The sequence below is a fragment of the Triturus cristatus genome, chromosome 6 (genome assembly GCF_964204655.1).
Source record: "Triturus cristatus chromosome 6, aTriCri1.1, whole genome shotgun sequence".
NCBI classification, from domain to species: domain Eukaryota; kingdom Metazoa; phylum Chordata; class Amphibia; order Caudata; family Salamandridae; genus Triturus; species Triturus cristatus.
The window spans coordinates 735,633,553-735,658,092 of record NC_140589.1 but is presented as its reverse complement, the minus strand read 5'-3'; the positions used below and the strand labels follow the sequence as shown (position 1 = coordinate 735,658,092).

Sequence of the window (24,540 nt, the reverse complement as noted above, 5' to 3'; positions counted from 1 at the left end):
GGTGCTTCTATTCCTAATACCTGGGCAGGGGCCGAGATAGTCCCGGTTTTCAAGAAGGGCTCTCCCCTCTTGCCAAGCAATTATCGCCCGATAAGTCTAATTGATGTCAGCCAAAAGCTCTTTGCGCGTATCATTCTAGATTGAGTGCAAGCCTGGATGGGTGAAAAATCAATACTAACTCCCTACCAGGCCGGCTTTAGAGAGAAGACATCCACGGTAGACCAACTTTTTCATTTACAACTTCTTTATTGGAAAACCGTGAGAGTAGAGGGTGGCAGCCTCTACCTTATCTTCGTTGATCTCAAAGCAGCTTTTGACCTAGTTCCCCGGCATACCTTGTGGGCGGTTCTGGCTGAGATGGGGATGCCCGTCTGCCTACTGGGGATTATAAAACGGCTCTACAATGACAATTTCGCCCAAGTAAGGTGCGGCAAGCGGGGCAACTTGACTCCAAAGTTCCCTGTTAACCGCGGTGTTAGACAGGGATGTGTCATGGCCCCTACCTTATTCTCTCTCTACACCAACGCACTAGTGTCCCACCTGAGGGGAGTCAAGGACATTGATGCCCCCAAACTTAACAAAGAGCAGGTGGTTGCACTAATGTTTGCCGACGACACCCTTTTGGTGTCAAAATCCCCTATGGGGATCCAGCGTGCCCTCGACAGCTTTTCTGAATTTTGTTTCCACAGAGGACTCGAGGTTAATTCCTCGAAAACAAAATTTATGGTATGCAACCCACCCAAAAAAAGTGCCCCTAACCCGACTCTTAATGGTGTTACCTTGGACAGGGTTGTAGTGTTTGAATATCTAGGCGTTACACTCTCGGATAGGATGGATTGGGGTCCCCAGTTAGCAAAAGCTAAATTACGACACACGCAGACTTGCGGTGGGATCCTAAAAATCCACAGAGCATCCATCTCCAAACCGATAGCACCTACCATTGAGATATACAAAGCACAAGCTTGGGCTGCAACTCTCTATGGGGTTGAACTATGGGGGCACTCTTCAACTGGAGACATCGGCAGATCAGAGAATTTGTTCCTAAGGTCGTTACTGTCCCTACCACCTAGTACCCCCCTTATACCACTCAGAATGGACCTGGGAGTTAATTCCATCCAAGATGAAATTGCTTTAAGGCCTTTATTGTACTGGCGTAGGTTGTGGGCAACACCGGAGCTAGTGAACTATCAAAACGACCTAAAAACATTATTGACCCCACGCGGCATAGATAACATACCGTGGCTACTTTACATTAGAAGGGAGCTCACAAGATTAGGGTTTTCTGCTTTATGGCACCATCCTGAAATAAATGCTACAAAAATTTCGAGAGCTGAATTGATAAACGCATTTTGGTCTATTTACAAAAATATGATGTTTACCAATATTAAATTGGGCTCACTGATTGTGGACTTTTTTAACACTAAAATGGAACCCAAAATGGAGCCAGTTTTGGACATAATTGAGCCCAATATCTCCAGAAAACTATACATGCAATTCAGGTATGGAACTTTGCCCTTGAGAGCGTTCACAGGAAAGTGGTCGGTAGACAATCCTTTTGGTTGCCCACTTTGCGGTGCCACAAGTGAAACTGACTTACACGTTCTCTTTTTTTGCCCCACATATAAATCTATTAGAAAACATTGGCTCCTTCAATTATGTAGGAATCTGGGGACTACACATTGTAAAGTTGCCTATAGAATCCTGAAGACTGATACAGCATTACCTATAGTCTTCTCGGTATCACGTTTCTGGCATGCTGCATGGCGAAGGAGATGTTCCCTTCTATTGCTTAACTCATAATTTTAACCAAATAGCTATCTATTTTGTGTACCACTGTTTCTATCTACACTTTTAACTTTTTATCTTTTTAACCACTGTTTTAACGAATTAATCATGAATTTATGTAATCTTTATTGTACATACCTTTTTATGAACTGTAATTCTTTTTCTATTGCAAAATATGTATGTTCCTGTGGACTGTTTATCTTTTATGGTCTATGACCGAAATAAAGATTACTTTGATTGGAATATTAGACAAAGTATGTCAGTGCCATGGTCATCTTTCAGGATGTATCGCAAAGGAACTTGGCCCAGTGAAGAGGTATGTGTGATATTACTACATCAAGGAAATGTCCCATTTAAGATTGGGCCTTTCTCATTGACTAATTTCCAAGTGTAGCCTACCAAAGATTAACCTCTGAAAACCCTCATCTTTGAAGAAGGCTTTCAAGTAACAGCCATGCAAGAGTAAGAACAAATCCATAAGCTTACTCAGTCAACCATTAAGAGGATCCTACAAGCTAAACACATCTTCTATGATAATCATAACAAGACTGATAGGCTTGTAGTCGATTGGATCATGACAAAATAAATTCCACACCTTAAAAATTCCCCCAAACCAGTTACAAAGAAGAACAAAGTGGAATGCATAGTCTAGCCGATTAATATTTACTTCTGTTCTGTGTGGGTGTGCCATCACATTCTTGACTGCTAAATATATTACCACAAAAATATCATGGGACTAAAATTCCCATGGACAAAGATCATGAGTCAAAATATCATCTATATATTTATCGCCAGATAAGTATTTAGTTAGTTTAAAGACGGGTTAGTTTCAGGACTAGGGTTGGGCTCTGGGCTAGGGATAGCGTTCGACTAACAGCTAAGGTTAGGGCCTTGGTGGTTCCAGGCCTTGTGGAAGTCTTTACAATTATCAGCAGCGCTACTTTGTTGTTGGCTACACACTGTGCAAGTCTCATGACACCAGGGAGAATTAATGCTAATCTATTTGTGCTCTGCCCTGGAAGGTGTTATGTTCATTTTTATAGTGCCGTATCACCCATTAGAGAATCATAGCACATTGAAGGTTGTGGGACTTGCCTCGAAGGGCCTACTTTTGCATATGTGTGGTGTGTGAGCCACTGAGAGTCTGGCTGAGCGCAGGTGCCTGGAGGGTTGGTGGAACTGCACACAGCTGTCCAGGTAGGCGGGGCCTATGTTGTGTAGTGCTTTGTGTAGTGCTTTGTATGCATTGGTGGGGAGCTTGAATTGTGCACGCTAATGTTTAGGGATCGAGTGTAATTCCCTTAGATGAGGCGTGATTGGAGACCGTCGTGGGAGTTTGAGAACCAGTTTGGCTACTTCGTTTTAGATGGTCTGGAATCTGCTGATTTCTTCAATAATTGTTCATTCTTCTGCATACATGAAGATGAGGTGCCATGGAGAAACCAGCATGGCTTCCATTTCAGAGCCAGACTGGGCAAATGATTAAAATCACACAAAGCAATTTTGTAAAATAAACTAAAAATTGATTCGTGCTTTGCTCATCTCATGCAACATGATCATGCTTTATCCAACAAGAAAATAAGTCAATCAGAACCTTGGGTTTTAAAATCAAAATTCGAAATAATTGTTGGCGTTTAAAAGAAATATGTCAAACTTTTTGTATAGAAGCATTTTTAGATGCCTGTCCTTGCTTACGTACTCACCCGGCTGCGGAAAAGGAACACTTTACATAAGCCTACACAGTGTGTTCTATGGATTGATAGTTCCAACCCTTCTTTCAGCACCGAGTCAATACTGCAACATCCTGTTCGGAGTGAGTGCCAATGAGCTCCTACCTTTAAAGGGGGAAGCTGAAATTTAGCTGGGCATATTAAACATGCCTGGTAATGCTCTGGAAGGGCAAAATGTGTGGCATCCGGGTTGCCACAAAATACTGGAATGTGTGCTGGTGAATCTTTCATCATTAGGCTTATGGTGCCATGATAGTTATGTGGCAAAGACCAGAAGAGGCAATGTTTTTACGAGTTATTCCCCACGAATCATCAGAGTATTTGCAAAGATTCCTTAAATGACCTCTGGTGATATTATCACCCGGTCATCACTTTACAGCATTTTTCCCCCACTTGATTAACTTCAGTGTCTAATCACACGCTCTTAAACCCTTGTCAATCTTTGCACTTTCTAACATAGCAGTTCCTGTTGCAGGAAGCTCTATAAACACCACTTTACTTTTATCATTACACATTTCTAAACTGATGGAAATGTTAATCCATTTTCTAGGATATTGGTTTTCGGAGCTGTGCATATTAGCTACACAATTTGTGATGGGGTTTGTTATTAGAGAACAACATGCGCTTTGGAACAACATGGTACTGAGGAAAGAACATGCCACACAAAGTGGGCAGCCCCTCTCTCCCGGCTTCTTTTTGTTCTGTTTCTGCGGCTGCAGATGGTGGCTCAGCCCGTGCCAAGAGTCTTTGTGCTCAAAAGCACACCCAGTCATGGTTTCAAAAATCTGTGATTTCATCTCATGAATAAACAGCTCGGATGTGAATGTTCACTGTTTTCCTCCTTTACCAGGGTGGCTGGAACAACCCATTGAGCTATCGTCAATGAATCTAGACAAGAACAATTTCCACCTCAGGACAACATCACAGGGCATTCTGGTAGGAGTTGTACTGCCAAAGCTCCAACCTCCTGTTCACTATGAATGGAAGGTCTGTATATGTGAGCAGAAATCTCTTCCTTTCCACGCGAACCCAAAAGAAGGTGATGACTGTAATTGTAATTGAATTTATATAGCACTTACTGCCCCTGAAGGGGTGTCGAAGCTATTTTTCGGCAAATAGCACGCTACTCCGGAGCCCAAAGGATTAGTGGTGAATTAGTATAGTGAAATATGAAATTAATTTGAGCGGTGGTCATGTTAATCTGTTATTTGGATTGAAAAGGATAGAGGAGGGATAGAAGAGGGAAAGATTTGCATTTATATAGCGCTTCCTGACCCCTGATGAGGTGTTGAAGCGCTTTTCAGCAAGTAGCACGCTACTCCAGAATCCAAAAAATGATTAGTGGTGAATTAGTATAGGGAAATATGAAATTAATTTGAGCAGTGGACATGTTTGTCTGCTTTTGGATTAAAAAGGATAGTGGAGGGATAGAAGAGGAAAGGGATTGCATCTACATAGCGCTTCCTACCCCTCATGAGGTGTTGAAATGCTTTTCGGTGAGTAGCACGCTTTTCCGGGAAACCAAAAAGGATTAGTGGTGAATTGTGCCACTGGAACCAAGCTGCACCAGACTGAAAAGGCCCAATAGGCTAAAACGTGTGTTTGAGGCATATGAGCTGCAGATTACACACTATGCATAGATCGCCATCTGGTGTTGGGCCCAGATATTTGCACTTGTTTTTGTCTTGGAAAGTCTTTGGAAGTCATAAGGTAGGTGAATCCTCCTTTGGATCATGATGCGCATGGGCATCGGCTCCATCCTCAGATTGTTTTTTCCTGCCATCGGGCTCAGATGTGCTTCTCGCTCTTCAGTTCGGAACCGTTACCGGTTTTCTCTTTCGACGTGCAATCCTTCCCTTTTCGACGGTATTGTCTCGATCGCGTTTTCCCAATCCACGCGACTCTCAACAACTTTGAAGTCCTCGATTCCGGTCATCGACGAAGGCCTTCGGGCCTACCTGGGCCTCATCTTCTGGCTCATGGAAAGGACGCCATTCAAAAAGTGTCCTCGATGTGGGTCGAACTTTCCCCACACCGACCTGCATGAGGTGTGCAACCTCTGCCTCTCACCGGAGCACAAGGCCAGAGACTGTCCAGCTTGCGCCTCCTTCCGCTCCAAGAAGATTCGGGACCGACGAGCTAGAAGAACCATGGCTCACTCGTCATCTTCGATCCCTGACGACATCTTCCAAGAGGGCGTCGATGTGCCAGAGCTGGGGCGGGTCGAGGAAGGCCTCATCAGTGCCTCCGAAGCAGATGACTCCGACGTCGAAGACATCACTCCAGCACAGAGTGCCATGAGTACAGACGTCGACCCCGACCCCAACCCCCCTTGACACCATCTAAAAAGGCTTTGGTTCCACCTTCACCTTCGGGCTCAGGTTCACACCGAGAGACTGCTTTCCATGCCCCGCCTTCCGGCCCGGTAAAGAAGCCTACTAAGCCTTCAGGTGACTCGGGCTCGAGTCAGCCTACCCACGGTGCCGAAAAACATACACAGGCACTGAAAAGGAAGTCGTCCTCTTCCTCATCCACGCCGACCGCTGCTTCGACATCCAAGCACTCGGCGTCGAAGACTGGCACCGGCTCCTCGACACCGACAACACACCCGGAGCCGACCAAAAAACTACCAAAGGGCCCCAACTCTCATGCTTCGAAGCCGAAAAAGACCTCGGAACCAAGGAAACAACAGGTTCTATCAGCCAAAGACACTGTAAAACCGCACGGTTCCAAACCCAGAACCACTACCGAGTCGGCGCCTACGGCACCAACACCGTCGGCACCGAAGGATCTGCCTCCCACAGAAGAACTGTTTTGCCCAGATCCTACCCAAAAACTCTTGTGAAGGATCCTAAGACTGGTCACTTAATGCTTAGCATCAAGAAGAGACCGCTAGATACGCCTGCACCTGCTCCACCACATAAAAAGAAAGACTTTGCTACCTCTCCATTAAGGATCCCTTCTCCTCTTCCTCCTCCTCCTCCTCCTCCCCCACCACACCGCTCTTCTACACCATCACCTACTCCAGTAGATGATGATGATGACAACACCTCAGATGATGCAGGGGGAGATGTGGACCATCAACCACTAGGGGACCCTACTCCTACTGGCTCCCCAGACCCCTGGGATGATTATAGTATACCAGATGTCCCTTACACCCCACAAGAGGACATCTATCCCTCCAGGCCGTCCCCTCCAGAGGACACTATCGGCTTCAACCAGCTCCTCCACAGAGCTGCCCAGTCCCACTGGGTTGCCCTACACACAGACCCCGTGGAGGAAGATTTTCTCATGGACACTTTCGACACCACACAAAGGTCCACCTCAATCTTACACATGCTTAAAGGGGTCATTAAGCATGCACCAGAGGTCTCTAAAGACCCGTTCAGGGCTCGAGTAATCACCCCTACAATAGAGAAAAAGTATAATGCTGCCCCTACTGATCTAGCCTACATTAAAGGCCCCGCACCTCTAGACTCCCTGGTAGTCTCCAATGCGCGAAAGAGAGCTAATTCACAATCATCAGGTGACGCACCACCACCAGATAAGGAATCTAAACTCCTGGACGCCTCTGGCAAACGAACGGCGTCACAGGCGGCAAACATATGGCGCATTGCCAATACCCAAGCGCTGTTAGCTAGGTATGACAGGGTACATTATAACGAGCTTGAGTCCATAATGCAGCACCTCCCAGACAGGTATAAAAATAGGGCCAATGAACTCATACAGGAAGGTAAAACCATCACTAAAACCTCCATCTGTTGTGCCTTAGGTGTGGCAGATACCGCCTCAAGGGCAATAAACACCAGTGTCCTTCTGTGTAGGCATGCCTGGCTACGCATTTCAGATTTCAAACCTGAAGTCCAGAGTTCCATACTCAATAAGCCATTCGATGAGCAACACCTATTTGGCCCTAATGTGGACGTATCCCTTGAAAAAATGAAAAAGGATACAGACACAGCCAAATCTATGGGAGCCTTGCAGTCGCAAGCTCCCAGACGTTCCTTTCGTCGCTCATCCTTCAGAAGCACCCACAGAGGCTATTCCTCAGATAGCCCCTCCACTTCTTACAAGGCTCCCACCCAATCCATCTTTACTAGAGGTTACCAAAGAGGTGGTTACAGGGGGAATAACAACAAAAGCAGAGGCAAAACCAACAACTCCCGCTCTGCCTCCGCCCCCACCCAATGACTTTTCCTCCACTTCCCCCAGACCTTTCCACTCCAGTCGGGGGAAGACTCCAACAATTCCTTCCTGTCTGGGCCAATATCACTTCAGACAGGTGGGTGCAATAGATAATTCAATCAGGCTACTGTCTCGAACTAACATCTACCCCCCCCAAACATACCACCCAAACAGCTCTCCAAGGCCTATTCTAGACCTTAGACCCCTAAACCTATACATACACTCAGACCATTTCCACATGGTCACACTCCAGCAGGTCCTTCCTCTGCTTTCACAGGGCGACTTCCTTGCTACCCTAGACCTCAAGGATGCCTATTTCCATATTCCCATTCACAACGCTGACAGGAAATATCTCAGATTCGTAGTGGACGGTCAGCACTATCAATTCAAAGTACTCTCATTTGGAGTCACCACAGCACCACAAGTGTTTACCAAGTGCTTAGCGGTGATGGCAGCACATCTAAGAAGACAGCACAAACATGTCTTCCCATATCTGGACGACTGGCTCATAAAAGCCAGCTCATGCAATCAGTGTGTACAACACACTCACGCCACTATTCAACAACTTCACGACCTGGGGTTCACAGTAAACCACGCCAAGTCACATCTGCAACTGTCCCACACACAACAATACCTCGGTGCCACAATAGACACCTCAAGGGCGCTAGCCTATCCCAATCCCGCCAGGAAAGCAAGCATGCAAACTCTTCTCACCAAATTCCAACCGCAACACTCTCTTCCAGCTCGAGTGTTCATGCAATTCATAGGGATGATGGCCTCTTGCATATTCATAGTGCCTCATGCAAGACTCCAGATGTGTCCTCTCCAAGAGCGCTTAGCACCCCAATGGAACCAGGCTCAAGGTCAGTTAACAGATCTGGTGTTGGTAGACGGTCGTACTCATCGCTCTCTGCAGTGGTGGAACACCAAAAACCTTTCCAAAGGGCGACCGTTCCTAGAGCCGATTGCTCAAATAGTTATGACGACGGACGCATCACTGTCTGGCTGGGTAGCTCACCTACTACATCACACCATGCAGGGCAGGTGGACACCTCAACAAGTTACTCCACATCAACCACCTGGAGTTACTAGCCATATTCCTAGCCTTAAAAGCATTTCAAAAACACATATCAGACAAGGCTGTCTTAGTCCGCACGGTCAACATAACAGCCATGTACTACATACAAAAACAAGGCGGGACACACTCTCTGCAGCTCTCTCAGCTAGCACAGAACATATGGAGGTGGGCTATACCTCAGAACATTTTTCTCCTAGCCCAACATGTCCCAGGAGTCCAAAACACCATAGCCGATCTGTTGAGCCGTCAAATACAACAGATCCACGAGTGGGAACTTCATCCGCAAGTTCTTCAACCGTTTTTTCAAATGTGGGAGCAACCACAGATAGACCTCTTCGCCACCCAAGAAAACGCCAAATGCCCAAGCTTCGCCGCCGGATATCCGCAACCATTGTCCAAAGGCAATGCGATGTGGATGAACTGGTCAGGCAGATTTGCGTACGCTTTTCCGCCTCTCCCACTCATGCCACTAGTGGTGCGCAAACTATAGCAACATTCCTTAACGCTCATCCTAGTTGCTCCAACTTGGGCCAGACAACCGTGGTACACCACATTGCTGGAACTCTCCGTAGTACCGCACCAGAAGTTACACCTCTCTCCAAGCCTCTTAACCCAGAACCATGGAGAGATCCAACACCCGGACCCATCTCAACTCAACCTGGCGATCTGGCTCCTGAGGTCCTAGAATTCGGTTACCTTAATCTTCCCCCTGACTGTATGAACGTCATTAAAGAAGCTAGATGGCCTACCACTAGAGCATGCTATGCAGCCAAGTGGAAACGTTTTGTAATATATTGTCATAATAACAACACCAATCCCCTAGATGTGTCTATCCAACACATCATAGGCTACTTACTACACCTCCAAAGATGCAACTTAGCCTACACGTCTATTAGACTGCATCTTGCTGCCATATCAGCATATCTACAAAATAGACAACATCTATCACTTTTCAGAGTACCTGCCATAAAATCCTTTATGGAGGCCCTCAAAAGAATAATTCCCCCCAGAGTACCACCTTCACCAGTGTGGAATTTAAACATCGTTCTCACAAGACTAATGGGGCCTCCATTTGAACCTCTACATAAATGTGAGCTACAATTCTTAACATGGAAAACTGCTTTCCCAGTAGCCATTACTTTTCTACGAAGAGTTAGCGAGCTACACGCACTAACCATTAAGGAACCCTTTCTGCAGATGCATCATAATAAAGTTGTTCTCCGAACTAATCCTAAATTCCTCCCTAAAGTCATTTCTCCCTTCCACCTCAATCAATCTGTGGAGCTGCCCGTATTCTTCTCGCAGCCACAAACAGTCACAGAAAGAGCTCTTCACACCTTAGATGTCAAAAGAGCACTGCTTTACTACATTGAGAGAACGCAACCTTTTCGTAAGACCAAACAACTATTCGTGTCTTTCTCACCACCACACAAGGGCAACCCCATATCAAAATCTGGGATAGCTAGGTGGATTGTCAAATGCATACAAATTTGCTACCACAAAGAAAAACGTACATTATCTGTTCCTCCTAAAGCCCATTCTACACGAAAGATAGGGGCTTCAATGGCATTTTTAGGGAACATTCCCTTAGATTATATCTGCAGAGCAGCTAAATGGTCTACACCGCACACATTCACAAAACACTATTGTGTAGATGTGCAAACTAAACAACAGGCTAGTGTGGGCCAAGCTGTACTCAAAACACTATTTCAAACTACTGCTACAGATACTGGTAGTCGCTGCTAGGAGGGGATACTGCTATACAATCTATGCATAGTGTGTAATCTGCAGCTCATATGCCTCGAACGGAATATGCTACTTACCAGTATGCATCTGTTCTTGGCATGTAGAGCTACACACGCCCGCCCGCCTCCCCGGCTACCTTTATCTGTTCCAGTATTATCTTATTTAGATACAGCATACATGGGCCTCTTTCTTGTTTCTTACAAAGCTCCATCATTTCCCTGCTGGCGAAAAACAATCTGAGGATGGAGCCGATGCCCATGCGCACTATGATCCAAAGGAAGAGTCACCTACCTCGTGACTTCCAAAGACTTTCCAAGACAAAAACAAGTGCAAACATCCGGGACCAACACCAGATGTCAATCTATGCATAGCGTGTAGATCTGCAGCTCTACATGCCAAGAACAGATACATACTGGTAAGTAGCATATTCCTTTAGGTTGCTTGTGTTCTGGCTCAGAGAGTATCTGGCTTGGCAGTTCAGGCTGGACTGTCTCTATTGGAGCAGGAGGTTGATTCGCATATGTTTAGGTTTAATATGAGGTAAAATGATGGGCGAAAAAACAACGGACTAGAATGGAGCACCGAGTAATTACAAGTCGCTAAGATCAGTTCAAGCATTCCAGTCGTCACTTTTTTGTATTCTTCAAACGAATTGAGTGGCCCTACCCAAAATGCAGAAAGGAAGGATAGTTATTTCTAAATATTTGTAACTCTATAGTGTGCATGATGTGCAGGGAGTGACAGTTGCAGATGCACTGATTTGCAGGACTTTTGGGCAAAAACAGGACTAAAGAGACCAGGCTTCCCAGTATGTTGACATCTGCCCTAGCACACCAACAGTCTTCAAAACCTACATACCTTACAAAAATCCCCTTAGTTTCGTCACATGGCAAAGGAGGCGCTTAGTGCATTGGAGGGTGGGAGGGGTTATGGAAAGGGGATTGGGATTTGGATCCCCTACCTGCATAAACAGCCACATCTACCCTGCCCCACAACAATGACGAGGTCCACTAGAGCCTCCTCCCTTGTGTTGTGGAGGTTTTACAACCCAAAAAGGATTCCAGCAGCACTGACCGTTAACACATGAGCTGGAAACGTTTTCTGTTCCCTATGTGGTAGTGTCTCTGCAATGGACCGCCGTCTGGTGAGTGGCAAAACTGTGTGTAACACATCAGCACTTCGCCTGAAAGATTCTCATTATGAGCATTAGTCGTGATTTTAAAATTATTCCAGTATTAGATTTGAAGTGTTGGAAGTGCAATGTCCTTTTATATGCAGCACCCCATCCCCTCCACCGACAAGAAGAATGCCTGAAACTGTTACGTTTGCTAACCACATCCTGATGATGTACATTTAGGTTTGATTTGCCCTTAAGGGCTTTGGTCCAAAAATCTCATAAACAGTGTCTGTTTTTGGTTAAAAGTAAGACTGCTGATTACGACAAAATTAGCCGTGGTGGCAATGAGTATTCGTAGCCCGTTAGGTATTCGAGAAAATAAGAGAAGATTGTCCGCATATACCAAAACTGATTGAAGGATTCCCAAGATTTTAGGGGTGATGTGTTCAACCTACAAAAGAGCTGTATAGTTGGCTAGAAACAATAAACTAAAAAAAGAGACAAATAAGCAGCCATGCTTCAGGCTAATTACAATTTGGATATTGCTTGAAATTCCCCTCTGTCTTTAAGCTGAATAAGAGTCCATGGATTAGAGTACAGCTCTGCCAAGTGCCCCAACGTTGCAGGATCAATATTTACATTTTTGTCATTTATGCCAGAACCAGCTCTTTGGTCTCCGTCAAAGACAGCGATGAAGTCAACAAAGTGAACATACACATACTGATGTTTACGTCAGGTGACTCCTGAGGCCATATGGGTGAGTACTCCATTTTGGCAGGAACCATAGGTTGCAAATTCAATTTGGGTTCAGTAATTCTCTAATCTCTGGTGCCCAGTGCTCCAAGTATTGCAGCAATGTTTTGGCAATGGTTTTACCTGCACTAGGTATTGCTGAAGTCCAAAGAGGGAATAAGGAGACGGTTTATGGTTCAAAGGTAAATCCGGGGAATAGATCAAATATCCTGTGCTTCTTGTAAATTGATGACTCAGCATTTTCATGTGATGCCATGTACTTTATTGGATTTGCTACCGACATGGCAGCCAGAAAGGGCACAGTGATTGCCCTCTTCTTGCAGAGTGCGGTGGGGACCCGCAGCCCGCAGTCAGTGGAAGTGCTCTTGCTATTTGGACTTGTGAACTAGCCAGGGGCATGACCTGTCCAATGTACTGCATGTCCCCAGGACTTAGCAGACAGAGAGAGCAGCCGAGTCCTGTATGACCAGGGCACTTTATTAGGTCCTGCCTGTGAGTGCCAGAAGGAGCAAGAATGACAGAAGGTGATCAGAACAAACACATAGCTACCAAAGAAATATGGATAAGAAAGTATTTCCAGTTACTGCATTTGATGAGATGGGAACCTGGAGGCATTGTATTGGCTGTGCACAATTCAGACTTCCCATGCATCGTGTTGCCCTACTGATGTGTTCCAGATGTTTTTGGGAAAAACTGATTTCAAAAGCAACCAAAAACTCCCGGTAAAAGTATTTCCCAAAATGAGGATTTACCGGGATAATCAGACCTGGGAATTGCTGATTGCCCAAGTAATTCCTAATACCTCAGTGGACTTTTCAGGGTCTAACTTGCACTGGGCTAGATTTTCTTTATCCCAGGAGTTACCAGTACAACAGCGTCGGTAACTCTGGGAGTGGGAAACATCTTCCCCATTTCCTGAGCCAGTTGTAGCAAGGACCTAGAAGCATTTTTGGAATTTCAGATAAACTCTGTGATAAGAAAAATGCTCTGCACCCAAAGACAGGGATCATACCAGGATTCCCTAACTGATGTTTTGCAAAACTAATGAAGAACTGCAATCTTGCAATAAATATATTGATGTGTACATACATAACTGAAAAGAAAATATGTCGAATGACAAAGTAGAAAGCGTCTGACAAATTACCCGGCTGCTATAATTATGTCCATCTCAAAATTCATTAACAATTTTTTTAATAAAAATTAGGTTAACGCTAAATGAAGAACTTGATATGGTTACATTTACCTTTTAGAATTTTAATAAAAAACGACAATAACTTCAATGATTAAAACATGAAATTATAAATGTTTTAGGAAGGACAAACATCGTAATACACAAAAAGTTACTTGATCAGATGAAAAGCAAATTTAAATCGAAGGTAAATATCTGAGACTCTCATTTCAAGGGACCCGGTGATTGGTGTGATAATTATTGCAAAAGATCTCATAAATGCCATATGTGCATTAACAGCAGTTACCACACATATCACCCTTAACCAGGGCCTATATATTGAATAAAGAGAAGAGTTATAGATTTGCCAGATTCTAAAGATTATCAACTATTTGAGAAATAATTTAAAAGGGATAGTGAGGTGTTATAATTCATAGCAATCGAGCAATGAACGAGCCACCTTCTATACCACTAATCCTCCAATAATGGCACCTAAACACTGGACTGCTGCAACAATCTAAAGAAGCACTGGCAAAGTCAATAGTCTCCCCGAAGGGACCTATTGGTTTTGCGCATGCCTTTTAGCCCTGCTTTGCAGCATGGACAACAACAAAATAAAAAGGTGCAGTGATGTGACTGTGTCATTTTGTATGTATGCACATACGTGGTGATGTGTGCACGCCTACAAAATGACATGGGTGCCATTTTTATATTCACCAATCTGAAATGGATTGGTAAATAAAAAAAAGAAAAAAACAAGTAGCGCAAGAGGACAATTTTTTAAGGCAGCTAGCCCAACAGCAATTTGCTGCCTGGTCCTTCCCCCAAAAAATAAATGAAGCAACAGAGGAGTGATGGGTGAGAGGAGCAATGAGCATAGCTGCCATGTTTACATAGCCTTTATGTATTTCCATGGTCTTAGCCTGCTTAGGTGTGACATTTGATTGAATTATGTGTGACACTTTGAGTGACACTTTATCACTAGCAAAACCAAGCAGTGGAATCCATGAAAAATAAGTTATGGAAGTTGTACTGGAACAGCTGCACCCCGCCACCCACCCACTCCCCTGGAGTGTTTAAGGATGGCAATCAGCACAGCTCTTGTAATAAAAACACGATTGTATTGTGGGCCAGGCAAGGCTGTGCGACGGAGACACAAAGTGGATAAGTTGTAGCCTCAGGTCTGGTGGATTCAACTGTGCTTGTAATTTTAGCTGCCTAGCACCAACGCAGATACCCTTGCACCATGGCACAAGGGTGCTTGTGTTGTAGGGGATGATTGTTTATGTGCAGGAAGGTGTCCCTTCCTGCACAGAAATAATCTGAAATAGCGTTTGGAAACTTCTATGCAGCGCACAGAAGTTGCAAAACGTAATTTTTTAAAATGTATTGTTTGTGTGCAGGAAGGGTCACCATCCTGCACATAAACAATCAGTGGCCTTATGCTTTTCCTATGTGCTCTGCACAACTCAGCACATATACAAACAGCAAAAACTAGGAGAAATGAAACATTTCTCCTTGTTGCGCCTGTTTAGGACCAGCTTTTCCCTGGTGAATAAGGCTATGCCCCTACCGCCACCACAACGTCAGAAAAAGCGACATTGTGGTGGTGAAAGGGGCTTGTAAAAATGCCCCGAAGTCTGGGGGTAGATGGAGAAAAAGTGAGAAACAGGTAGAGACAAGTACGATGGGGTGGTGGATAGGTTCATGCCCGTGTGTTGCTGTTCTTATCTGAGCAGTCCCATTGTCGGTTTCCTGCTCCCGCATCGTCGGTTTGGTCCAGTATCGTAATCACCTTGGAACCTCAACTCAGGTCCACGGACCTTTACACTTCGAGCCAAGACCTAGAAAATATCACAATACCCTAGCCTTCGGCTACGTCCTTTCTTTACCAATCCAAAAATCGTCTCTGAATTTACCGCGGCTGCGGTTATTCAGGTTGTATCGTACAGGCATTATTGTTCCTTGTCCTGATGATGATCCTTGCATTCGTTCAGTAGGATCGAAACGCCGTCGACACTCACAAATACCCGATATGTTAAAACAGGATTTTGACACATAAGGGTGTTGTTTAAAATGTTTGTTTCTCAACTATTGATGATACCTATAAGCAAACTATGTGTTCATGCCTGAACCTCCTTTTTTCTTTTACCTAATGTATGTACTGGACGCAGGCTTGTGTCCCACTTTATCAATCTTCTTAATTTTTGTTGATTTTTGTATATCAGTAAAATTCATGACCTCTGTCCGGCTGGACAAGTCTTTCTTATCATAAGTACTGATTGGGTCCTTATTTATTGCTAACTTTATTCTTCCTATGACTAGGGACAACTGTTGTTTATAATCAAGTTCTTATCTGAGCGACATTCAGCAGACATATCGATGCAAGAGCAGCCTTCGATGGCTGTTTGGAGCACACTGAGGACATCCAAAGTGAGGGGCTCCCCGAGATGACCACCATTTGATTCTTTCCACATAGCTAAATCTATATCATTCATACGTTACCCCTGTAGTAGCCAGTGCGCCCCCGTGCATCCAACTTGAGCCTTTGGTCTCAGGCATCACCGTAGAACAGGCGATGAGCTGGACCTCTGCTGCCACCTACTGGCCAGAACTAAATTGTTGCCTCCGTGATATCGATGTTCAGAAAGGTTATCTATGGCTTTTAGAAATTGTATATGACGATTTAACCGCTCCATGAAGTCTGCTTTTTTGCCTGTAGCACTGGGTTACGCGACTTATGGATTCATTTTAAAATACCGTTGCTTGGGTTTTCTGTAATGGTTTTTAATCACGGAAGAGAGCTAGGAAGATCTCTCAGAATTGCGTGACAATGTGGTGCCAGTGCGGGAATGCGAGAAATACTAACAAATTGTGTGTTACTCCAACTCATGATGCGTGGCACTTGGCAAGGCTGATCAGGAATCGGTGGTAGAGGGCAAAAGCATCACTCCAGGGCGAGCAACACAGGGTGGTGGGGGAGAAGCACAGGAGTGAGAAAGGAACATGGAATGCAGGGGAGGCAGGAAGTTTGGTGGGGATAAAGAAGCACCTGAGAGACCGCTCACTAAACAAGATAGACAGCAACACAGAGAGCGGGCGTATTTGGTGGATGTGGGAGAAGCACGAGAGAGAGAGCTGGAAAACACAAACACAAGTTGATTGCTATTCATCCAATCAATGATGAATAGCGTGGTATTTTGGTAGATCAAGATTGAGTCCGGGGTGTTATTGATTGTGAAAAGAAGTTGCATATCATCAGCATAGCTGAAAATGTGCACGTTCTTTTTCATCAGAGATTGTACCAACGGGTAGATGTATAAGTTATAAAGATGGGGGGACAGGGGCAACCCCTGAGGTACACCGCAGGCCAGTTTTCCCTGGCTTCGGCTTTCAGCTACAAAGAAATGGCCCCTTATTGAACATAAACCTTCTAGAAACATAGCTGTCTAATATACAGAATAAAGGTTCTAAGTACCAGCGACTGGTATGCCTGTACTCATTGGGGTGTCATCACCGGATGCTTTCAGACTATACAGGCCAGACAGTCCAACCTGTGATAATGACTATCACTTCATGCCCAGCACTGGCATATTAATATATCACATAGAAATGAATCAAGATTTGTTAGACTCGCAAAACGGAATGTGTAAATTTGTGTTCAAGAGACGTCCACTCTATTATCTGCCATGCCCAAAAGCATAGTTGAGTACTTTTCTCCACCTGCTACAAAATTGAAAAATACAGGAGGATCCTCTCTTTTTAAAATCTCAATATGCTGAGATTGAGTGGGTGTGTTCCCTTCAACTGGGGACAGCAATATGACGCCCAGTAATGGTCTAAGGCAGTGGTTCTTAACGTTTTGGCTTCTGTGGAGCCCCTCTTAATCATCACTGGAACCCGGGGACCCCACTGAATCATTATTGAAATATTGGGACCCCCACTGAGTTATTACTGGAAGCTGAAGAACCCACCCTAAGCATTTTCGATGATTTGAACCACAAAACAATGCACAAAAAATACAGAAACAAAAATAGGTTAAACAAATACACAAATGCTGAAATATTTTATTTAATGAAAAAATATTTTTAAAAATCAAAATTTAAATTTTAAAGGGAAGCCTGGAGCTTTTTTATATTCAGTTGAGGCCATTCATTGTCCATACTACCATCTGTTTGATGCACTTGCACTGCTCCCACAAAGCAGTCGCAGACCCCCCGAGTAGGCTTTGCGGACCCCCCGGGTCCCCCGACCACAGGTTAAGAACCAGTGATTTGAGGGACAGCAACTTGGTACAGCAAGTATCTTGTGATTGAAGGAAAAGGGGTGTTAGTTATGCGAGGGTTGCCTATGGGATCTACAGTAGCAGAACAAGGTTCTACAACCTGGTTCAGAAAAGCACAAAAGCAATTAAGCCTTACGAGGAAAAGGAGTCTGTCTCAGCCTCCCACCGAAGCTCATCACTGCTGTTCTGGTCGTGGTCTGACTTTTATTGGCTTACTCCTTCAGCAAAAGGAGAATATCAAAAGATGGATGGCTCCAGTTTTAGTTTTAAATAGAGCCCACTATGGGACATCGACTATATATAGCCTGTATAGTCAATGGGCTATCGGGGGATTGCAGTGGGGACCAGGAGTGTACCAGAAACAGTAATTGGGACCAGGAGCTTGCAAGACACACTTGATAAACCAGCTATGGACACAGCTGGTTTTAAGTTAGTCCAGGGTGTCAAGGGGAACCTGGTAATGAGAGAAAAGCTTCCTTTAGGCACCCAAGGACAGTCCAAGAATTTATGGACTTTTAGCTCGAAAATAGCTATGCATAATCAAGATTTCCAGTGGGACTTAGAGCATCAACTGGACATGGTGACATCTACCGACACCACCACAGGTAAGATGACTGCACATCTTGTAACCATTTTATCTCTGAACCTGCAAGTCACTAAAGGTTGGTTCCAGTTCAGTGGTACCAGCCCGCACAATAAAGTGCTTATGACAGATTCTCTGTGAAAGGTCAAAACTATACTGGTGCTTTACAGATTGAATATGATAAATGTAAGTGCTACGTATGTTTAAAGGGGCATATAGCTATTTCTTTTGAGCACATTTCATGAAAGAATCTTGAGAGGGACGTACATACTCGCCTGCAGGCTTTGCCATTCAATGTCTCTGGCACATGTTGATCTTCTTGTGATGCAGATGAACTTGCCTCCTAGGTTCAGACTAGGTCAGCTGTTCTATAAATCGTTTTGTTGTCTTGGTAGACTTTCTGTTGGTGTTGTCCCACCATGCTGGCCTCAGTCAGGTGGGTTTTGGCACTGCCACCTTTGATTGGGCAGGTCCTCGCCAGCTCTGCTAGTCCAGCAGCTCATCGTCCACAGTAGGATAGTAGCTTCACGATTGTCCTTCGCCCTTAGTTTAGGCTCAGTATTGAGGGAAGAAAAACTGAGGGGCATTTTTACAAGCCCCTATCGCCACATGAGCGTCACTTTTAGTGCCGTACTTGTGACGAAATGGCCTTCGCCTTATTTACAAGGCACTGTTTAGCCACTTAAGTGGCTTAACGCTGCCTTGCAAATAAGGCACCCTTTCACGCTATACTCATCATGAAAGAGGCGCGCAATGCGTGTTGTGGTGGGCGTTCCACCGCAACACCCATAGATTTTGGTGATGCCCCCTATTTACACGGGCCAAAATGAAGACCAGGGAATACTTGGTCTTACCCTGGCGAAACAAGGAGAAATGCTTTATTTCTCCTCATTTTTGCTGTTTCTATGTGTGCTGAACACGCAGCACACATAGAAACAGCAACATTAAAAAAATGACGAGGTGCAACTTCTATGTGTGCTACACAAAGCAGGACACATGGAAGTTACAAAACGCCATTTCAGATTGTTTATGTGCAGGAAGGGGCACCTTCCTGCACATAAACAATCCATCCTCTCAATGCAGACACCCTTGCACTATAGTGCAAAGTTGCCTGCATTGGCGCTAGGCAGCTCAATGTAGCTCCAGCGATGGGAGAAACGCAGGGCTGCACCGCATTCTTGTAAATACAGTGCAGTCCTGTGTTTCAGAAGTGGCTCCATCACTTCTTTTGTAAATGTGCTCCTGAACGCCCTGCTTCTATAACATTGTTCTCAGAACTGATGCTGCAGAGGTTCCTGCAAAATGCTTGCAAGGTTCTGTAACGAGAAGTACACCACTTAAGAGAAACTAGAGACAAGGCCCTAGAAAAAGGTTGCAGTTCGAAATTCTAGCTCCCAAGACAATTAGAAAAGGAGTAGTTTCCAAGGCTTCCCACACTGGAAGGAGGAAGGAGAAGCGATACATGGCATGAAAGCTTTTCAAAAGTTTTAGGAATCAAGCCATGTGGAAATCACAGTGCTGTACATCATGGTTGAACACTGAAGGGATTTGAGTGACATAAAAAAAAACAAAGAATCACAAAAATAAATATAATATAGTCATCTACTTGGACGCGCCTGATGATCCGTCTATATTTGTACTCCACCGATTCATGATTCAGTGTTGTTGCATTAATGGGTCTCCACAGTCAGCCAGATGGCTTCCGGAGAAATTAAGCATATTTTTTAAAACATCAACAGTTTGCAGTGTGATGATGTATGCATCAGTGCAACCAAATTCCCCTAACACCATTAAACTCCAAATTGAATATGTTTCATGCATGCATAACATTAGATGTACACAACATATGCGTATGTGGTTCCAAAGAGACGTCCATTATGCTTCTTCTCGGATAACTCACTTAAAATTTGGAATCTTTCTTCTGTTCACATCCGAAGGGTCTTCTCAATCTCTCTAATCAAGATGGACCTCTGACAACCCATTCTGAGAAACCTACACTTCCTATTTGAGACCCACCACCAGTGTGACATTATTTACTTGTGTTCGTCCACTTATATATCACCCTGTCACTTGAGGCTGGTCCAGACCCGTTTTTTACTTAAATGTTCTCGCTCCCTCTGTCCTCTGCCATGTTTTGACCTTCCCAACCCGGTAAACAACCTTTACAACGCAACTTTTACAACGCACTACCATTACAACGAAAATTTTACAACGCAAGTGGATTTACAACGCATGCTTTTACAACGCAAGTCTTTACATCGACTTGCGCTAGATGGCGTGCTCACATTACAAATAGTGTAGTTTACTATCCCAACACCTTCCCTACTGTTAAGTGGACTGGAGTTGGAATAGTAAATTACACTTTTCTAATGTTAACACGCCATCTAGCGCAAGTCGATGTAAAGACTTGCGTTGTAATGGCATAGCGTGGTAACATCGCAGTCGTTGTAACGACCGCGATGTAACAGCACGCGTTGTACTGACTCGCGTTGTAACGTCATACATCCTCCTAACCCATCAACTTCCTGCAATTAAGGTGTATCTCTTAAACCATTTGTGATGTGTCATGAACTTACAACTGTATTTACCTCTTGGACTCTATCTTTCTGTGTACCTGCTATGAACTTTAAAGTGTGGTGTTCTCTGGTGCTCTCTCCTCTATGCTCTAAGATAACACCACCTTTGAAGAGTGTGATGTTTCCTTTGAACCATATACAAATGATCCTTCGGTCAAATCCCTTAGTCAAATGTTCTGACACCCGAGAGCACAATTTTGGCCATGCTCTAAAAATAAATAAATATAGATGCGCAGGAACAACAACCATGCAAACCTAGGGCTTGGTAGATGTAAGTAAGTAAGTAAAGGCTTATGAAGCGCACGAATGCCGATGCATCTTGGCGCTGGGGATAGCATGAAGGTGGAGATGTTAGGAGGGGCTTGATCTCTGTTGGGCACTGTTGTCACCTGTCCTTGCTGGATGAGGTAATTTTTGCTGTATCATCACAGACAGCTTGGTACATTCCACCTTGGCCAGTTTTCATGTCCAGGATTTGCATGTGGGGAAATGGTGGCTGAACCTTCTCCGGCTCTTCTGGTCGCACCTGTAGTTTGTACTTTGAATACCAAATAGTCTGCCAGTGGAAGGGCTGACAGGCAGCCATTTGCATGTGATCCCGGTTGGATATTTGCCTAACCATGTAAATCTTTGTTTTTTTCCTAGATGGAGGAGCCGAAGGTGGGGAAGCGTCGCCATCGGAAGCCCCCGTGGAAAATCAAGAGGAGGAAAAGTGACAAGACCTAAGCTCTCGCGGGCGACTGGATTTACGTGGATGGACATGAAATTGTGCTGCGTTTGCTCCAAATCCTGAGACCTAGTAGTCACTGTAGTGCTCTATGCCGGACTATGCAACGCATTCCTATCTGGCTAAAATGACTCACCGAACTACTGTTCTTAACTTCGCTTTAAGACCAATTTTCTACCTTACCGACGGATAGGCCACAAACGATCTCTCATGCTCACACTCGAAAGAGCTCAAGCTGAATGTACGTCATATTTCTTACAAAAGTAATTTTTTTTGTGAGGCAAAATGTTACTATCACAAGCTCTAATTCATATTTTAAGAAATGAAATAGAAAGCCCAGTGAGCAGGGTGGTGGAAAAAGGAAATTCTTTATAAGGGATGGCGGGAATATTTTTAAATTTAAATTGTTTTTGGTGATAGCTAAGGGTGGTGGATGATCGTGAAGAGATTGTTCCCACAGTTTCTCGATTTTAGTGGGCTGCAGTTTAAAAAATGATTTTTGCTCGTCTTCTCGCATCAAAACACTTATTCTGTTCTTCACACAGGAGTCGCTGTCCCATTTGTCTGTGTGTGTTGTATCTGGAAGCAGGAAGCCACATTTGTAAGTGATTTCGGTTGTTTGATATAAACGTGAACATTAAAAAGACCTCTGGTGTCTACTTTTCCTTTTGTTGCTGCTTCTCCTGCCGGGCTGAGACTGCATTAAGAGTGCATTTTCATTTCTTTATGTACACTTAAGAATTTTTCTTCTTTATTTTTTGTTTTTTAAAATGTCATCCCCGCTGCACTACTAAAATCTTTTTTAGCGGACAAAACAGTGTAGTTTATACAACCAGGAGAAAAAAAAGGGAAACAATAAATAGGAAATGTGTTAGAATCATACTAAGTGGAAGGCTTCATCAATTATGTAGTTTTGGCCAAAATGTAGAGGGTTATTGGTGCTGTCCTGAAATATTCATAGGGCCGGGAAATACAATTGTAGCACAGTGTTCAGCGGCACAGAATCCCCAGCACACACATTATCCAGCTGATAAGTTGCCCAATCTATAAGAAGAGCTCTTATAGCATCCTTTAATGGACCAGCTGTACAATGTGGCTTGCTTTTAACGCTGTGAGTAACTGCATAGAACAGCCCAGCAAAATGTCCTACCTTTTCCTATGCACCCAATGCAGCAGTTAGCATCTATGCATACACATATCATGTGGTATTCAGTTGTTTACCTAATTGCATACACCAACATCAGAGATTGAGACCATCTTTCATTTTCACGATGCACTGACAGTGCAGCTCTTTCCTCCGGAGGAGACAGGACTCTCAGTGCTTAATTTGTAAAATAATAAGTGTCAGGGCCCTCATCAGGAGGCGACTGAAGCTGCCCCTCCCATTGCCCTGAAACCACTTCCAATGGCACTACTTCAGACTATTCCAGGCCCCCAAAGCTATAAGAATGGCTTGGGCGACAGGTATTAGTCATTTTAACATGTATTGAAATAATAAAGCAACTGTTGCTGTACTGATCTGAACTAGACAAATACCGCCACCATGAGGTGCACTGCCATGAGTGCCGGTGTTTACAATTAGGTGCAGGTGCCGAGCACCTGAAACCACTGGCTCTAATTAAGCACTTGACAGGAGGCACATTGTGACAAAGAATGGTACATTTATTAAACAACACACAATCAAACAATGATGCCCAGTTGACCAATAAAAAGTGCTTCTTTTACCAAAAATAATCAAAATATTGCTTGATCTAAATTGATTAGATTTTCTTCACAATAAATCAGTATACACTTCTCAACTCTACTGCCTATTTCCACTCAAATCAAAATTGATTTGCCATTCTAAATTGGGCATCAGGGCAACATTCCCCTCCAATTTTACCACGCATGAGACAACTGTGTATTTCAAAGCTCATGCAATGAATAGCATGTATTTCAGTAATCATGTGGTAGATAACCACCTGGCTATGGCCTCTGCTCCCTTAGAGGAATGACTTAAATCTAATTTAGAGATCCCCACAAGCGAGGCAGGGAGTGGAATTGCCTGTCCAAGGTTCCACTCAAGGCGCTGAATTTAGTGAGTAGGCCTGCTCAGAAAATCTTTTATGTTTTCAAAAAACAAACTCCCTAAGTGGTAGTTTGTTTCTCGAAAGCAAAATACATAATGGCCCTGTCTTGCAGGGATCTTCTTGCTGCATGTCTGGATCAGTTTGAGTTCCCTGCCCAGGACCACCATGGCTAACATGGCGGTCCCGGGCAGGGAAATTGCATGATGGTTGCTGTATCGTAAATAGGACCGACAGACTGCCAATGTGGCCTGGAAGAAAAGTTGCGGACAAACCACTAGATTAGAAGTTTACAATCGCAAAGCCAGCAAGGGATCTGCCAGTGCACACCTTGTGTTTCTATGGCTCTAAAGGAGGTAGACAATTGCAAGATAGGTGGAGCCAGGGCCAGACTGGCCGTAGCAGGCATTGGGCATTTTCCAGGGAGACTGGAAGGGTGGAGGCCAGTTTTGCACCACGGGGCCGTTTTTTAGTTTCAGGGGGCCGGTTTTGCCGCAATACCGGCCCCCAGTAACAAAAGCAGCAGTGCTTTAAACTTGCAACCCCCCCTAACCCCGCCCTTGGGGAGGGGCTGGTCCTACGAAATTGCCAGGGCTTTGGGTTCCCAGTCCGGCCCTGGGTGGAGCAGGAGCGTGGTTGATTTACTGCGGGAAACCATTCCACCAAACTTTAAATGATGCCCTCTGTCCAATGATGTTCTTTTTGATAGTCCAGCCAGGTCAGTTGCGACTTTTATTTTTC

The 24,540-nt window shown here is 44.4% G+C and overlaps 1 protein-coding gene across 2 annotated transcripts in view; it reads left to right on the top strand.

The window, feature by feature from the left end:
• Positions 1-22,379, top strand: part of PKIB (cAMP-dependent protein kinase inhibitor beta) — a 521,954-nt gene extending 499,575 nt beyond the window's left edge. For both annotated transcript variants that reach the window (XM_085611265.1, XM_085611267.1), the window contains exon 4: positions 21,652-22,379. In XM_085611265.1, the coding sequence (XP_085467391.1) occupies positions 21,652-21,722 (71 nt within the window). In that variant the 3' untranslated portion in view covers positions 21,723-22,379. The remainder of the gene's footprint in view (positions 1-21,651) is intronic.
• Positions 22,380-24,540: the final 2,161 nt, after the last annotated feature.